At 41.1% G+C, this 16,851-nt stretch overlaps 1 protein-coding gene across 1 annotated transcript in view; it reads left to right on the top strand.

The window, feature by feature from the left end:
• The window catches only part of LOC141997627 (translocating chain-associated membrane protein 1-like 1), a 48,575-nt gene that overhangs the window by 19,832 nt on the left and 11,892 nt on the right, over positions 1-16,851 (top strand). Inside the window, exons 3-9 of the mRNA XM_074970051.1 lie at positions 4,665-4,783; positions 5,932-6,048; positions 6,138-6,196; positions 6,815-6,899; positions 7,137-7,207; positions 12,607-12,711; positions 15,646-15,789. Of these exons, the coding sequence (XP_074826152.1) occupies positions 4,665-4,783; positions 5,932-6,048; positions 6,138-6,196; positions 6,815-6,899; positions 7,137-7,207; positions 12,607-12,711; positions 15,646-15,789 (700 nt within the window). The remainder of the gene's footprint in view (positions 1-4,664; positions 4,784-5,931; positions 6,049-6,137; positions 6,197-6,814; positions 6,900-7,136; positions 7,208-12,606; positions 12,712-15,645; positions 15,790-16,851) is intronic.

The following is a 16,851-nucleotide window of genomic DNA, read 5'->3' as shown; positions in this document are numbered from 1 at the left end:
AAGGGTGGTGCTGCCTGACCCCCTCTCAGTTCCTTCTCATTGCCCCCAGCTAGAGTTGCAGCGCTTAGTGTGATCTTTCTTCACACTTGTCTTCACAGCTCTTTATAACTTTTTGTACATATTTATAGTTTAGTACCCTTACTTAGATGGTTTCTCCCTGTGGGATGCCCTGATTGGAGTTTAAACATTGCCCTTCTTGTGGGGCAGCTATCCTATCTCCTATCCTCGGAGAAAACTGCTGAGACAGTACATCCTTTCAAGGACTTGCAGGCCATGCTACGCTCATTGGAGATTTATAACCAAGCCGCAAAGAGACTGCATTTTGAGAACCAACAATGGCAATATTGTTCTCACTGATATTTTCATCAGTCCTCCTACCCCATGAGGTAGCAAGATTTCCTTAGAAAGGGGCACAAATCATGGAGGAGGAAACCTTCTTGGTCTAGTTTTAGTCAAATGGTCTGTCCTCTTCCTTCTTCAGCTAGACAGTCTATTTGAGTGGCGTTTCGAGAGCAGCACCATAGTTGTCAATGTCGTATCCATGCTCCAAATATTTGGGGATAGGCTGTCTCACTTCTACAGTGCTTGGGAGACAATAAATATGGACAGATGGGTCTTAAACACTGTGGGATTAGGTTACGCCATTAGTTCCTATCCATTCCACCCTCCAATCTTCCTGTCCCTCTAGAGGAACCCCTATCATGAGTCACTGCTGTTACAGCAGGTACAAACCCTGTGTACTCTAGGAACTATAGAGGAGGTTCCTTATCTTTATGGAAAGGGGTTTTGTTCCCAATACTTCCTGATCCCCCAGATTCAAGGGAGGAATGAGACCTATCCTCAATCTCCACGCTCTCCACAAACATAAGCAAGTACATGAGATTCTGCATGATTACCCTGGCTGCTATTCTTCCCATGGCTGAGGCAACGTTGGTTTTCTGACCACCCCTCTCTGTCAGCTTGACCTCCCAAACCTCTCACTCAACATCATGGCCAGAATGTTTATCGAGCATTGAGTAGTCTGCACCTTAATGTGTGGAGGCTGCCTGGCTAGATCAAAGGAAGGAGCAATGCTTGGAGGTAGTTAGAGATATTCTGCTTAGTAGTAGAAAACCAACTACAAACTCCACCTATTTGTCTAAGTGGACAACAGTTTTTGATTTGGGCAACATCCAAAGACATTCAGCCCACATTAGTGCAGATTCAGGACACTTTTAGGATTATTTGCTGCATTTGAAATCTTCAGGTCTCTCACTGAGCTGCCTGAAGGTTCGCTTGGTGGCGATCTCCTCTTTCCATTCTCCTATTCAAGTGAAGTTAATATTCTCACACCCTGTGATGGTGAGAATTTTTTTTTTTAAGGGTGTTATCCATTTTTTCCCACCTGTGAAAGAAACAGTACCATTGTGGACTTTAATACAGTCTTGGCAGCGCTGATGGGTCCACTATTTAAGTCAGCAGCAACATGTTCACATGCTCTCCTCTCTCCGAAAATGGCCTTCCTTGTGGTTATAACGTCTGCAGGAAGAGTTAGTGAGTTGCAGTCCTTAATGGCAGATCCTCTGTACACTTCAAGATCCTCTGTATACTTCAAGGACAAGGCGGTGCTTTAAGACTACACCCAATTTTTTGTCTAAAGTGGAATCTGTGTTTCACTTTAATCAGGTTATTTACTTATATTTTTTTCCCAAACCACATTCAAGTGCAAAGGAGCAGCATCTACATAACTTAGATGTCAGGTGGTGCTTAGCGTTTTATTTAGAGAGAAATAAGCCATTTCGTTTATCACCTTGAATCTTTGTGTCCTATGCTGAGCAAATGAAGGCCATGCAGGTCTGTTTCCATGCAGACCATATCCAAGGGGATTACTCTCTGCATTACCACGGCTTATGTAGTGGCTCAGTTGACAACTCTACAATCATTGCAGGTTAATTGAACCAGAACTTAGTGGACATCTGCTGTGCTGCTTAGTGATGTCTCAACAGTGGATATCTGCAGAGCTGAATGGTCTTCTGTGGATACTTTTGCTAGGCATTTCATTATCACCATGGCATCAAGATTGGACGTAAATTTTTGGAATGCACTTCTGCGCACTAACTGATTAAAGACTCTGAGCCCACCTCCTGCTGGAACGGCTTGTGAGTCACCTGAGTGGAATACAACTCTGCAAGCAGTCGAAGAAGAGACTGTTGCTTACCTGTATTGTAACTGTTGCTCTTCAAGATGTGGGTGCAGATATGTATGGCGTGACCCATGCTCTGCCCCTCCACATCGGAGTCTCCAGCTGGGAGGAACTACGGAGTTCAAAGGAACTACGGAGGGTCCGGGCAGTGCTGCCCGTATGTAGCCATGAGAGAGGTTATGAGGGGAGAGGACGAGCATCATCCTACCCTGACTTGGGTGTGCGGACAGCTGAGTTGAATACATGTCTGCACCCACATCTCCAATGCATCGAAACACTAGAGCTTCTCAACAAAATGGTTATAAGATTTATTTAATTTGAACAAAATAGCATACTTCCCTAATCTCATCCTCGGAAATCACTGAACCACTTTATCTGAAACACTGGGGCGGGGGGGAATCAGCTTGAGGCAGGTACCTGCCATGGGAAACTTCAGCCTGAATAGTTAAAGTCTGGAAAAGTAGTAATAAGCAACTGAACACAGGCTCTTTAAATGGTAAGTGTCAGACAATCTTAACTACAGGTTTTGCTACCTGCATTGCCTATAATAAGAATAACCTGTCTATGCCTGAAAGGCATAAGTGCCGACTCCGTGGGTGCTCTGGGGCTGGAACACCCACGGGGAAAAAATGGTACTGGCAGCCCCCCAGTCAGCGTCCCCCCCGGCCCTCCCCAGTGCCTCCTGCCCACCGGCAGGCCCCATGAATCAACTCCTCCCTCCCTCCCTCCCTCCCGCCGCAGTCCACTGTTTCATGGCGTGCAGGCAGGAGGCTCTGGTGGGGAAGGGGAGAGGAGCAAGGACATGGCGCACTCAGGGGAGGGGGCAGAATGGGGTGGGAAGAGGCAGGGTGGTGGAGCAGAGACGGGAGGAGGCAGGGCAGGAGTGGGGCCTTGGGGGAAGGGGTGGAGTGGGGGCGGAGCCGGGGGTCAAGCACTCCCTGGGACTTTCAAAAGTCTGCGCCTGTGCTGAAAGGACCTTACACTTGTTCTCTTCACCCTCCCTGTGCATTCAGTATTTCTTTATGTCATGTTTTCATATTGTGTTTACTAAATTTGCTGTTTTTACAGAAAAACAAAATATTCCAAGTCTAGGGGAAAAAAAACAACTATGCTCATTATCTTTTTGGGCAAAAGCCTTTATGCTTGTAATTGAATATTACCTCACCAGCCTTGCTTCATTGATTAGCAGAAACCCCCAGCTAATTTTTTCATACATTACTGTTTGCAAGCAGTGATGGATATGGAATATGTAGGTCAGGGGTTCTCAAATTGTGGGTCAGGACCCCTCAGGGGATCACGAGGTTATTACATTGGGGGGTCATGAGCTGTCAGCCTCACCCCAAACCCCGCTTTGCCTCCAGCATTTATAGTGGTGTTAAATTATATAAAAAATGTTTTTAATTTATAAGGGGGGTCGCACTCAGAGGCTTGGTATGTGAAAGGGTCACCAGTACAAACATTTGAAAACCATTGAATTGTAGGCAGATGCTCTTTCCCTCCCCCAAAAGGAGGAGGGGGGGGAAATAAATGTGCTCTGCTGTAAGGAATGGGATTCTGCTTTATTCTTTCACTAAATTTATGCCTGAGGGAATTCTGTGCCAAAAAATTAAAAATTCTGCACACAATATTTTAAAATTCTGCAAAATTTTGTATATTTTATTTCTCAGAATAACACAATATAAGCACATCAGTTTCAATTATTTTCTGTCATTTATTTCAAAATACCTGTCAACAAGTATGTCTGTAACAATACAGACAACACAAAAGATTCAGGAAATGTTTTTTGACAAATAGATTCCTTACTAGGCATATTAATACAGAACTCTGAGTAATAATTCATTTAAATTACAATACAGAACCGTATTTCCCGCACCCCTCAGAAGCAGTGCAAAGGCTTGGGGAAGTTAGGGGTAATGGAGGAGCTGAGGGAGAGGGAAGTGAATTGCTGAGAAGGAGCCTGCGTGTGAACTTTGAGGGTTGTTGGGTATGGGTGGGGAAAGTATGGAACAGGTTTTTAAATTTCAGTGGATATGTAAGATGCCCTTTTTAGAGAGAGGGTAAATTACTTACTTATACTTGATCCATGAAGCTGAGCTACATAGATCCATACATTGACGGTAATATCCTTTCTCCATACAGCTACACTTCTTGAGATGGAATTTTGCTGGGTCTCTATATTTTCTATGGCCTAGGCCAGAAAGAACTGATAGAGGCTGACACACAATGGTACTACCCACAGCATTTCCCTTCCAGTCTTACAATTATAGTTTTCTTTGCATTTGGGGTGGGGAATACTCCAAACTATTTGAGGGGGGATCAGAATTCATGTGCCAAAGATGCAAGAATTTGGATACATAGGATACTATGTGCCAGAGAACAAGTAGATAAGGTATTTATCCTTTCTCTGTTGCATAGAACATTTCATAAGTAAATGCATTCTATTCAAATAGATATTTTTGTAGTAATTAAAACTTTGTTTCAGATGACAGGAGTGAACCCATTCATTTCTATGAATATGGTCCAAAAGACATTGCCACCATCTTCTTCTACATGCTTATAGCCATTATTCTGCATGCTGTGATCCAAGAATACATACTAGATGTAAGTTAACCATGGGAATATAATTTACTTATGTAAATTATTTATTTAGGCTGTTTGTTACACGTTTGTTCTGCTAGTCTTACATAAGATAACACCAGCACTTGTATAAGTCATGTTGCAAAATAAAATAAAACCATGTAGGTGTATTTACGCATTACATGCTGGTGGTTCCTTTGTCATTCAATATAAATATTATTAAATTCTGGAAATGTGTCTATATAACAATATATTTAATGAAGTAATATTTAATCACAGTTTCTCTGACTCTTCTAGTATTCTCCATTAGTAAGTGGATGGAAAAAACAGGAGTTTGTATACTGCATCGAACCTTCGTGTCCCTAAAATTTTAAATTGGAAGTCAGTATAGAAACTGTTTAAATTAAAAATAAATAAATAAATAAATAAATGCTGTCCCCCTTCCTCCATTTTGCTTTATTGGAAATGTTTTGATTTAATATGAATTAATATCTAAATGTACTTTCCACTCTTCCTTTTATCTAAAGCTGGGGGCAGGGGCGGGGGGGAAGCAGAAAAAAAGCAGAACATAAGAATTTCTATAACTAGTGAATTTTTTCACTTTTGTTTTCCATGCAATTTTTTTTAACCTCAGTCTTTAATGGTGACCATTGACATTCCTCTGCAATCGCTGTAAATCTACTGAGTTAGGTTTTGACTGTAAACTTCTGGGTTTTCATTTTTTGCCTCTTTGCCAAATAACTTCTCAAATTTGTGACTTGCTTAAGGTTCTAGTATTTTCACTGTTGTATATGCATGCTAGAGCTCCATTACCTGGAAATATGAAATACAAAGGGCCCGGTCAATCTGGCCTTACAATGACACCTGCAGCATCAGACCCTAACTAAGTAATAAGGCTCTCATCCTGAAAAAAAAAATACATGACTAAATTTAAGTACATAAGCACTTCTCATATAGGCATCAGTATGACTTCTCACACACACAAAGTTAAGCACGCATGTAATATTTTTCAGGATCAGAGCCTAACATGAGGAATGGAAGATCTTGGAGGTAACGGCTACTTAATTGAGGGCTAAGTGCCAAGTAGCTTGCTTTTTTCCCCTCTACCAATAACAATAAAAGTAAAATGTTGATCTGTTTTTTATACCCCCAAATGTGTTCCTTGTTTTCAGAAAATTAATAGACGTCTCCATTTGTCAAAAACGAAGCACAGCAAATTCAATGAATCGGGGCAGCTAGCATTTTTCTATTTGTTTTCATTTGCCTGGGGAGCAAGTATTTTGACTGCAGTAAGTAAGTCAAATTGCTATCTGTATTTGTTTTAAAAATACACATCTAAAATATTATGAAAGTTCTTAAATGACAACTTTTTTTCCAGGAAGAATTCATGACAAACCCTACCTTGTTATGGAAAGACTATCCCCATTCTCACATGTTGTAAGTGTTTTATTCTCTTTTTTTCTAACTGTTTGACAGTTGGCTACCAGAAATTTGTTTTGGTAATATAAACAATGTAGACCATTTTCATTTGTATTAGTGACCAAAAGCTGAAAATCCTTTGTTCTGTATTCCAAGTGTGAGCATGCGGGGGGGGGGGCGGGTTAGGCTCCCATCCTGGAAATGCTTGCACCAGTGTTTAACTTTGCCATGTGAGTAGCCACACACATTTCGATGAGTGTAAAGTTAAGCATATGCAGAAGTGTTTAGAGGATTATTGCCTGACTCAGTATTACTAAACCTGTCTGTCTTCCATTGAAGGAACTGGGTGGGTAGGTGGGTGTTCCTCCACTCCGCAAACAAAAACAAAAAACCGATCCAAAAGGTGATCTAGAACTTGCAAATAGGAAGGGAATTTGTAAACACTTATTCAAGAAATTACTTCTTGACTTGATAGTATCTGATAAAGCAGTTTCTGTTTGCAATTCCTTTGATATATAGGATAGCGTATTATAGGTCAGCATTTCTTATTCTGAGGGAATGAGATAAAATATTGTATCTTTTAAAAACCTAAACACTTAACATCCTAAACTTCTTCCCTTCTAAATTATTGTTTAGTTTTCAGGTAAAATTCTTCTATGTCTGCCAGATTGCCTATTGGCTTCATGCACTCCCAGAATTGTACTTTCAAAAGATTCGAAAGGTATGAATTGAAACCTTTGCTACTTTACTTTTAAAAATACATTTTGAATTGCTTGATTCGTTTGGTAATGTAATCTTGGTGGGAAACTTAAATGGGGTGCATACTTCAAATAGAATTCCTTTGCCTTACAGACAGAAGTACAGCAGTGAGGAAGATAAGGAAGGTTGACACATTTCAGTATGTGGGTTTTAAAGCAGGTTAGCTAAAATTTAACTTTAAGTTTTCTCTTAATTTTAGGAAGATATACCAAGACAGCTATACTATATCTGCCTTTACATTGCTCACATATGTGGTGCCTATGTATTGAAGTAAGTATCTGTAAATTGTTACTAACTGAAAAGCTTTACTTCATTATTCCAGTATCAATTTTTTTCTTTTACTATTTTTCATATGGCGCTGCATATTCCCACTTATGGGTACTGTGGCACCTTGTGGTGCTTTACGGTAAAACCTTCTCATAGCAGTGTCCGTTAGATTGCTCTCATGACCTTTCCCGCTCCCCTCTCATCAGGACATACTAAGCAAAGGCTATGTAGGGGGCGGAGCAACCTCACTACCTCAGATCCTTCCACATGCCTGGACAGATGTAAACCTGTCTGGTCTTTTTGGAACCAGAGCCTATTTTCTTGATGTAGTTAGTGTTGTTGGTATGTAGTTTAGTTAGCAATTCTTTCCAGTTCTGCATTATGGCAGAATTGAAGAAACAGAAGAACCTGGGTTTCAAAAGGTGCATTTCCTGCCTGGCTGTCTTCCCAGCATCTCACGACTATGTTCAGGGCCTCAAGTGCCTGGGAGAAACTCATTCCTTTTCTACGTGTTTGATCTGCTGGACCTTTAGTCCCAGAGACTTGCTTACAGCTCCTCCTTCTCAAGGAAGCTCTCGTGGCCAGACCCTCTGGATCTGAACAGTCCTCAGATCCAAGTTCAAAGAGGCCAGTCTTGGTTTCCAGTAGTTCGAAAGGACTGAAGGGTTTCAAGAATACACACCCTATGTTGGGGCTGGATGCCCGCTAAGTCAAGCTCCCAAGGCTACATGTGTTTGAACCAAGGGCCATGCACTTGGCTCCAGCTGTCCTGACTCTGGTGGAGTAGTCGAGAGATATTTTGGCCACCATCATTGGTGCCATACTTCATGATTTGCAGCTGACTGATCCTGTCGAATTCCTGTGCTACAGGGCTAGGATCCGATTCAGTGTTCACTTTTGGCTCCAGGAAGATGGATTTCATTGGTGTGTCCAAACTGAGGCGTCTGGCAGTCCGGTTTTGGCCCACAGTCTGCCAGTTGACTACCCCTGGTATGCCATGCAGTTCAAATAGCTGTGCCCCCCCATCTCTCCTACCTCTCACTCTTTAGGGACCCCCCTCTCATGAGGCGATTCTTCTTGAAGGGGAAAAGTTGCTTCTTTTAGGAGCAGTCGAGGAGGCTCCTGACTTAAGGGGTCAGAGCTTTTATTCCTTTTATTTTTTGGTTCAAAAGAAGGATGTGGGGGTTTAATTGAATACTAGATTAAGGGACTTGAACAAATATGCTCAGAGGCTTCATTTCCAGGTGTTGACTTTGGCCTCCATAAATCCCTTCACTGTTGCTCATGGATTGGTTCACAACTCTCTCTATCCAAAGGATGTGTATTTTTATATTTCTGTTAATCACAATCATCCCAAGTACCTTTGATTTATAGTGGCTGGGCATCATTTCCAGTACAAGATGCTTCCATTTTGCCTCTCCATAATGCCCAAGGTATTTACAAAATGCATCTCTGTGATAGGGGATCATCTGAGCAATCAGGGTATTTTCATTATCCCTATCTGGATAATTGGCTACTGAGGGGCATTGTGCATGAGGACCTGTTAAACCATATTGTCTTCACAATCAATCTCTTTTCAGACCTCAGGCTACTTTTCTACTGCCCAAAGTCAATTCTCTGCCCCTTTAAAATGATTGCCTTTATAGGGTCCATAGTGCACTCTGTGGAAGGAAGAGCTTTTCTCCCAGAGGACAGATTTCTCAAAATGAGCAAGCATATGTAAAAGATTTGACAGTGTTCCTCTCAGAGAATGAAATTCTTCTTGGGTCTTGTGGTCTTTATGGCAGCTGCTACATTTTGTGACTCCATTTGCTTGTCTGATAATGAGACTGCATCACTGGATATCTCATGTCTACAGACCAAGCCAGAACAGCCTTCAGATGTTGATCACCATGACTCAGAATGTTATAGTCTCTCTATAACGGTGGTCTGTAAGGATGAATATGCTCAGAGGTGTACAGTTCAGTGCTCCAGTCATCCCTGACAGTAACTTCAGCTGCATCAAACAAAGGTTGGGTGGAGCATCTCCATTTGACAGTTCAAGGGCACTGGTCTGTGCAGGAGAGACCCCTGTGTAATGCACACACCTTCTGGGTGTGGTGTTCTGTTCCATTGTGTGTGTGTGTGTGTTAAAATGAGTCTGCTCTACAGCCTTAGCTAAGAGCCAGCTGTAGCTCATGGGGTAGAGGCTCGTGTATTGAGCTCATGTATTGAGCTTCAGAGGTCCCCGGTTCGATCGCGCCCGCTGATGACCAGGTCTCTCAGTGTTACACCTGCACATGAGTGTATTAGTGGGCTATTCATCTGGCTCTCAGATTGTTTGTTTGTTCCTCACCTTTCAGGGGAGAGTTGTGCAGCCAGGTCAGGGACAATATATCGGTGATATATTACATCAGCAAGCAAGAGGTTCTCACTCCACTGTCCTGTGTGCAGAGGTTATAGGTCTATGGGATTGGTGTATTAGTCACAAAGTTTATCCCATTGCTCTACCTCTGGCAGAGGAAAACCAATGAATTCACAGATTATCTAAGCAGAGACAGATCTTGGGTGCACAAGTGGTTGCTAAAGGATCATTCTTACAACTACAATACCCACCTGCGGAAGTGAAGAAACAGATTGATAGAGCCAGAAGAGTTCCCAGAAGTCACCTATTACAGGACAGGCCTAACAAAGAAAATAACAGAACGCCACTAGCCGTCACCTTCAGCCCCCAACTAAAACCCCTCCAACGCATTATTAAGGATCTACAACCTATCCTGAAGGATGACCCAACACTCTCACAAATCCTGGGAGACAGGCCAGTCCTTGCCTACAGACAGCCCCCCAACCTGAAGCAAATACTCACCAGCAACCACATACCACACAACAGAACCACTAACCCAGGAACCTATCCTTGCAACAAAGCCCATTGCCAGCTGTGCCCACATATCTATTCAGGGGACACCATCACAGGGCCTAATAACATCAGCCACACTATCAGAGGCTCGTTCATCTGCATATCCACCAATGTGATATATGCCATCATGTGCCAGCAATGCCCCTCTGCCATGTACATTGGTCAAACTGGACAGTCTCTACGTAAAAGAATAAATGGACACAGATCAGATGTCAAGAATTATAACATTCATCGACCAGTCGGAGAACACTTCAATCTCTCTGGTCACGCGATTACAGACATGAAAGTTGCGATATTACAACAAAAAAACTTCAAATCCAGACTGCAGCGAGAGACTGCTGAATTGGAATTCATTTGCAAATTGGATACAATTAACTTAGGCTTGAATAGAGACTGGGAGTGGCTAAGTCATCATTATGCAAGGTAACCTATTTCCCCTTGTTCCTCCCCCTCCCCCCCGACGTTCTTGTTAAACCCTGGATTTGTGCTGGAAATGGCCCACTTTGATTATCATACACATTGTAAGGAGAGTGATCACTTTAGATAAGCTATTACTGGCAGGAGAGTGGGGTGGGGGGAGGTATTTTTTCATGCTTTGTGTGTATAAAAAGATCTTCTACACTTTCCACAGTATGCATCCGATGAAGTGAGCTGTAGCTCACGAAAGCTTATGCTCAAATAAATTGGTTAGTCTCTAAGGTGCCACAAGTACTCGTTTTCTTTTAGTCCAGACTGTGTTCTCCAGTTGGGGTCAACCAGATGTAGACCTGTTTGCAACAAAGTTCAACAAAAGATCTCTCTTCTGTTCAAGAGCAGGCAGGAACAGTCAGCCCCTGTCAGATGCCTTCCTTCTGCACTGGGAAAAGAGGTTGATGTATGCTTTCCTCTTGTTTTCCACTGATCCAGAAGGTAGTGAGAGAGCTGTCAGGGCATGGCAAAGATGATACTCATTGTCCCAGTTTGGCCATGTCAGCAGTGGTTTACCAATCTCCTTTAACTCCCTGGAAGTCTTCCTGTGTTTTCCTCTGTCCCAGCAGGAGGACAGGATCTTTCATTCAGACCCACAATCACTTCACCAAATAGTGTGGGCATTCGGACTTTGACTCTACTCTTGAGCAGTCATGTTCTTCATCTGTACAGGACATACTAATTAATTCTTGAATACAGTCTACCGGTCCATTTTAAGCGGCATCAGCTTCTAGATTTCAGGCTTGCATGAAGGGAAAATCTAATTCCCCTGCATTGGCTTCCATTCCTTGTGTTCTGGAGTATTTAACCCCTGATTCTTTAAGTACATTATCTAGCTTATCATTAAAAGTTCATTTGGCAGCCGTCTCAGCGTATCATACTCTGTCTAGTAGATTGCTGTTTTTGTTTGTTCAGTTAGAAGATTTATGAAGGTCTTGTCAAATGTGTATCCCTCAGTTAGAAACCTGTCTCTTCTTGGAACCTGAATTTGGTGTTCTTCATGCTGGTAAAATTGCCTTTTGAACCCCTGGTTGAGTGTTCTACTATTTATCTATCAAAATGCCTTCTCTTATTGCTATCGCATCAGCAAGGGGAGTGAGTTGAATGTCCTTATGGCTGATCCACCTTTCACTTCTTTTCATAAGGATAAGTAGTTCTCAGACCTGATCCCAGATTCTTAATTAACATGCCAGGTTTCCCCCCGGCAGCTGCACTCTAATCAGTGAGAATCTGTCCTACATACTTTGGATGTCAGAAGGACCCTGGCCTATTACCTAGAAAGAACTAAATTTTTTGTATATCATCTAGATTGGTTATGTCTTATGCCAAGAATGATAAGGGGTATATGATTTCTTCCCAAACTATTTCTCAGAGGGTTAAACAATGTATTACTGAATGCCTCCTACTGGCAAAAATTCTTGTGTCAGATGCAATTAGACCATTAGACAAGTGTGGCTACCTCCTTTGCTTGTGTTAGGTAGGTGTCTGTTGCTGAAAGTTGCAAGCTACAATCTGGACTTTGATGGAAACTTTCAGTAAACGCTATGCTCTGGACTCGGCTTCTAGGGCAAACGCTGGATTTGGCAAAGCAGTGCTTGTCTCTATTCAACTAGGACTCTGGGTCCACCTCTAGGTTAGTCTCAGCACTGTTTATCAATCTGTTCCATAAATGGGAATATGCAGAGCTGCTCAAAGGAAAAAATGAAGGTTATTTACTTGTAACCAAGGTTCTTCAAAAGAGCTCTGCCTATTCACATTTCCTATTGCCTTCCCCCCTCTGTCAGAATATTTGTTTGTTCTGTATCTCTGGCTTTGTGGTGGAAGGAATTGAGATGATGAGGGTGCTCTATCTCCTATGTTCATCTTGGGTATGTTGTGATGCTGAGGAGGGGGGTAGGAGTAGGAGTGGGAGCATTCAAGCTGGCACTGCTAAAAGAAGGCTTTACAATAAGGCAGCACAGTACCCACAAGTGTGAATATACAGGGCCATCTTGAAGAATCTCTGTTACAAATAAGTAACCTTCATTTTCCATTACAGCCTTCAACGTCTGGGGCTAATTTTGCTGGTACCTCACTATCTAGTGGAGCTCATTTTTCATGCCTCACGCCTTTTCTACTTCAGTGATGAAAACAAGCAGAAAGGGTAATTTTTGCATGTACTATCTTATTTTTATTTTACTACCTCTGTGTTTAATTTTCAGAGCTTTATTGCGATTTGTATCGGCATAAACATGTTTGTGTACACGTAACACAAAAAGCAAATGTTAGGACATCACACATCCTGAGCTATATCTGTGATCCCAATATTACTATTTGGTTGGAGTTCCATGAGAGATCCAGTGTCGTCATGTAGAATCAAGGAAACAGATCTGTCACTTCATGATCATAATAATTTTTCAAGTAATATTTGTTAAAATCATGTCTTGGGTACATATCAGCCATCTCTGTTGTAAATGCCTACCTGCTCCAATATATTTTTCATTGCAAGTATATTTATGGAGATCTTTGTTTTAAAAACAAGTGCACCTTAGAATAAAAGTAACATGGACACCAAAATCACTACACTTCTCTCAAAATCTATTTGTGTTTTTGAACTTTGTTCATTATTGTAAACCAATATTGTAAACAAAAGAACTGACAGAATTATACCAGTATTTTATAGTAATAAATGCACAAACAATCTAAACAATGTGTATTACTTTTATGATAGGAAGAAAATCAGTCTATGCATTATCAGTTTTATATTCTGCTCCTTCTTTGCAAGGGGTGGACAGGAAGTGAAAGTAAAATACTTATAATTTATGGAAGGCAACAGTTTCGAACAGCATATAAAGTAAAATTGTTTGTTCTATATCTTGAGTGAATTGCTCACTTATTTTGAGATGTAGAGTTATAAGGACACTTGCATGAAAGCTGGGACGGGGAAAGACAAGAGGACTGGTTTGTAGAATGAGGGTGGAGGAAATGAACTTTGTGTGAGAGCAAAGGGGAGGAAGATGAAACTTACAAGAAAGAAGTAACTAACTAATAAGAGGGATGCTCTGCATCAATCTGAACACTTTACTCAAATCCCAGCCTTCATGTCTGTTCGCAGTTCTGCTCCACTTTTCCACTCGTATCTCTTGTAGTGTCTCCCTCCATGCTCCTAGCTGTGCAAGACTTGACCGCCCACTCATGTGAGACTTCTACAAATGTCATCTTGCTTTCTTCCACACAGCCTCTTATGCATACACAGTCCTCTTTGAACTAATCTGTAAGGCTACTACCCTCTTCTCCATATCTCTACCCAAGACCTGTTTCTGTCTCAACTCCTAACACCAGCATTTAAATAATTAGGCTGAAGGTCATTTGGAGAAAGTCAATATGTATTAATGCAAATAAAGTAAAAACAAATAAACAACTCTTTCCCCCATTTTTTTTTTTAAGTTGTTCATCTTAGGGTCCCTGGTCTGGAGAGCTTACAGCCTATCTACTTTTATTTGTGTAGCACCCAGTGTAACAGGACTGCAGTACTGATCAGGACATCTGGCCACTATTGTAATACAAATACTATGTTGTATTCCCCGTTCTGTCTGATCAAACAATGTGTTCTTCAGGATAGGGACAGTCTTCCTTGGATTAGGAAACACTTACCATTCTTTGTGTGCTACCCTAATCTTAGGTTTCCATTCCTTATTTTTATTTATCGCCTTAAAAGATGAGTGTTTTAGGAGAACTAAAATGTTGCTGTTGATAAATAAAAATAATCTTGAACAATAAACCATCGAGCCATTTCTCCACGCGGGCTTCCAGGCTATTAGTAACTTCATATTTAAGGTTATAAATTCCCACTCTCATAGCTTTCCAAAAACCCTGGCTTATTTTTCTAGGAGGAAAAAACCCCAACAACTTCTGCTTGAGCTGTCACAGGCTGAGTATAGGAGTGTTGGGTATTTTTCTTTTTAAGTTTTGAGATTAACTGAACAAGCTGTGTTTGAATAGAGATTCTGAATGCACTTTTCATTTTGAAAATAGTTCCAGTTTTTTATCCAATAATAATTTAAGTGGCATGATATAAAAACTTCTGTACTGCTGAAATCTTTGAGAACTGCTTTCTATAGTTTGTTCTCATGGTATTCTCCTAGATTAAGTGTCACCATATCAGTAGGCCACGTCTTATTCAACTGGTTAGAAACCAAAGCTTTTGCTCTCCAAATTGGTAATAGATGAATTTCTCCCTTACTGACTTCTGTGAGAGGTCTGATCAATCCTCACTGAGACAGCAGCATTCAGAATGTAAATCAGTCAGTAATCTCTACTTACCTCCCAAAATTGCTGCATGCTGGAGGACCTTAAATTCTTGATCCTGGCCACTGGCAGGGATGTGGGACAAGCAATGGTAGTGTCTTTTTTTTCCCTTTGGGCACACCTCTGGTTCCAGCTCTTGGCTTCAACAGTGTCTCTAGTGATGGCTATCTTGAAGATCTCCAGGATATAGGATGAGGGTTGATGAGGAAGACTTTAAAGTTTAGTTAGTTTTCTAACTTTTTTATTTTAATTGCGTTTTTAACTGAAATATGCTAATGTTTTAAAATAATGGAGATCTTATCTTACAGCCAACTAAAATTTAAAAAGAAAAATAGTTGGGGAATTCATAATAGATGCTTGTAACTTTTTCATTGTCCTTTTCAATGTTTATCCATCAAATTTTGTGTTCTCTGCAAGCTTGGCTATTAAAATGATGTCACTTTGCTCTAAGTTACCTACAAAGTAGAAAGGTAGTGCATTCTACATGGCAATACGTGTAATTGCCATTATAGACCCCACATTTGGAAATTTCTAAGCACGCATTTGAAAATAAAATTTAACTTCTATATTGGGGTGGGGGGGAGTTTTATTTGAGGCATAATTGAGTGTATATGGATGAGTGGCAGAATTCACTGTTGTGGGTGGAGAACTAGATGTAGAATTCCTGTAATTGTTGTTCATCTCAATATACCTTTCCTTTTCATCTTAAATTTCAGTGCTCAAGGAAGCTTAATAGAAGGCGGCTTTGTACAGTTAACCAAGGGCATTAATTTTATTATTTCCTTTTCAGATTCACCTTTTGGGCTTTACTGTTTGTAATGGCTCGTCTTTTGACTCTAACCTTATCTGTGCTCACATTTGGATTTGGTCTGGCAAGAGTAGAGAATCCAGGTTTTTCCATAGCAGACGGAAACTTCAATGTACTCACTGTGAGGTATAATAAAGCTAGTAGACATTCATGTTTGAGTAAAGTGACACTTTCAGCATGCTTTCAATATACCTCTCCAAGATGGTAGGGCATTTTGGTGGAGAATTTTCCTGGGTGGCTTTTTTCCCAGGCTTTTGGGGTGGAAGAATTTTATCTTTTCCACAAAGCAGGGACTGCTATTACAAAATACATGCTAAACATAAGAAATCTCTTTTTTCTTTATCAGTGTTTTTATAATTGAATTGATATGACTACTGTGCAAAAGATCCTGCATAACATCGTGTGAGCTTTTGCTTTAAACTTTCCCTGTGGTCATTATGAACATACTGTAATTTTTGAGATATCAATGCTTCACTTTTGATCAACAACTCTTTAGAAAAACCCAGGCAATCTTCTAACATGCTCGTTCTTGCTTGCTCATTTTTGAAGTCACATTAATTTTCACTGGGAGCTCCGCTGGTTAACCTGTATCCCAACAATCTGTTCATTCAGTAGGTGGAAAGGAAATTGAATTTGTATGCTTTGTCATCATTAAATCTCATTCTTAGATCACTTAGTAGAGGAGGCTGCAATTGTACAATTTGGTACCAGCCACTGAAGGCTGTCTGTTATGTTTCCTTGATAAGCCTGGATACTTTCCCCTGGTGTATTTACCTGGAGCTCCCATTTATTTAATGCAGACTATATGCCCTGTCTTAGATGTGCTCCTTGGTCAGATCTGGTTTCCATCAGTGTGAGAGGTTTAAGTTCTTCTTCAAGTGCTTGCTCATGTCCATTCAACTTGTGTATGTGGCGAGCACACACACCTAGGTGCTGGAAGTTTTTCCTTCAGCAGTATCCATAGGGGACCGGCTCTGGCGTTCCCTGGAATGGTGCGCACATGCCAGGGTATATAGGGCACCGCCAGTTTCCCCCCCCCCCCCCAGTTCCTTCTTGATGCCAGTGATGGTGCTCGAACTGTTGCTGCTTCAGCTAGCGCTGTTGCTGCTTGTTCGTACGAACTAGTTATCTCTTGTAGTGTAGTGTATATGGTTTTCTATTTAGTGTTTATAAATCCGTTAGCTATAG

The sequence above is a fragment of the Natator depressus genome, chromosome 13 (genome assembly GCF_965152275.1).
Source record: "Natator depressus isolate rNatDep1 chromosome 13, rNatDep2.hap1, whole genome shotgun sequence".
In the NCBI taxonomy this organism is placed as follows: Eukaryota; Metazoa; Chordata; order Testudines; family Cheloniidae; genus Natator; species Natator depressus.
This window is presented reverse-complemented; position numbering and strand designations above follow the sequence as displayed.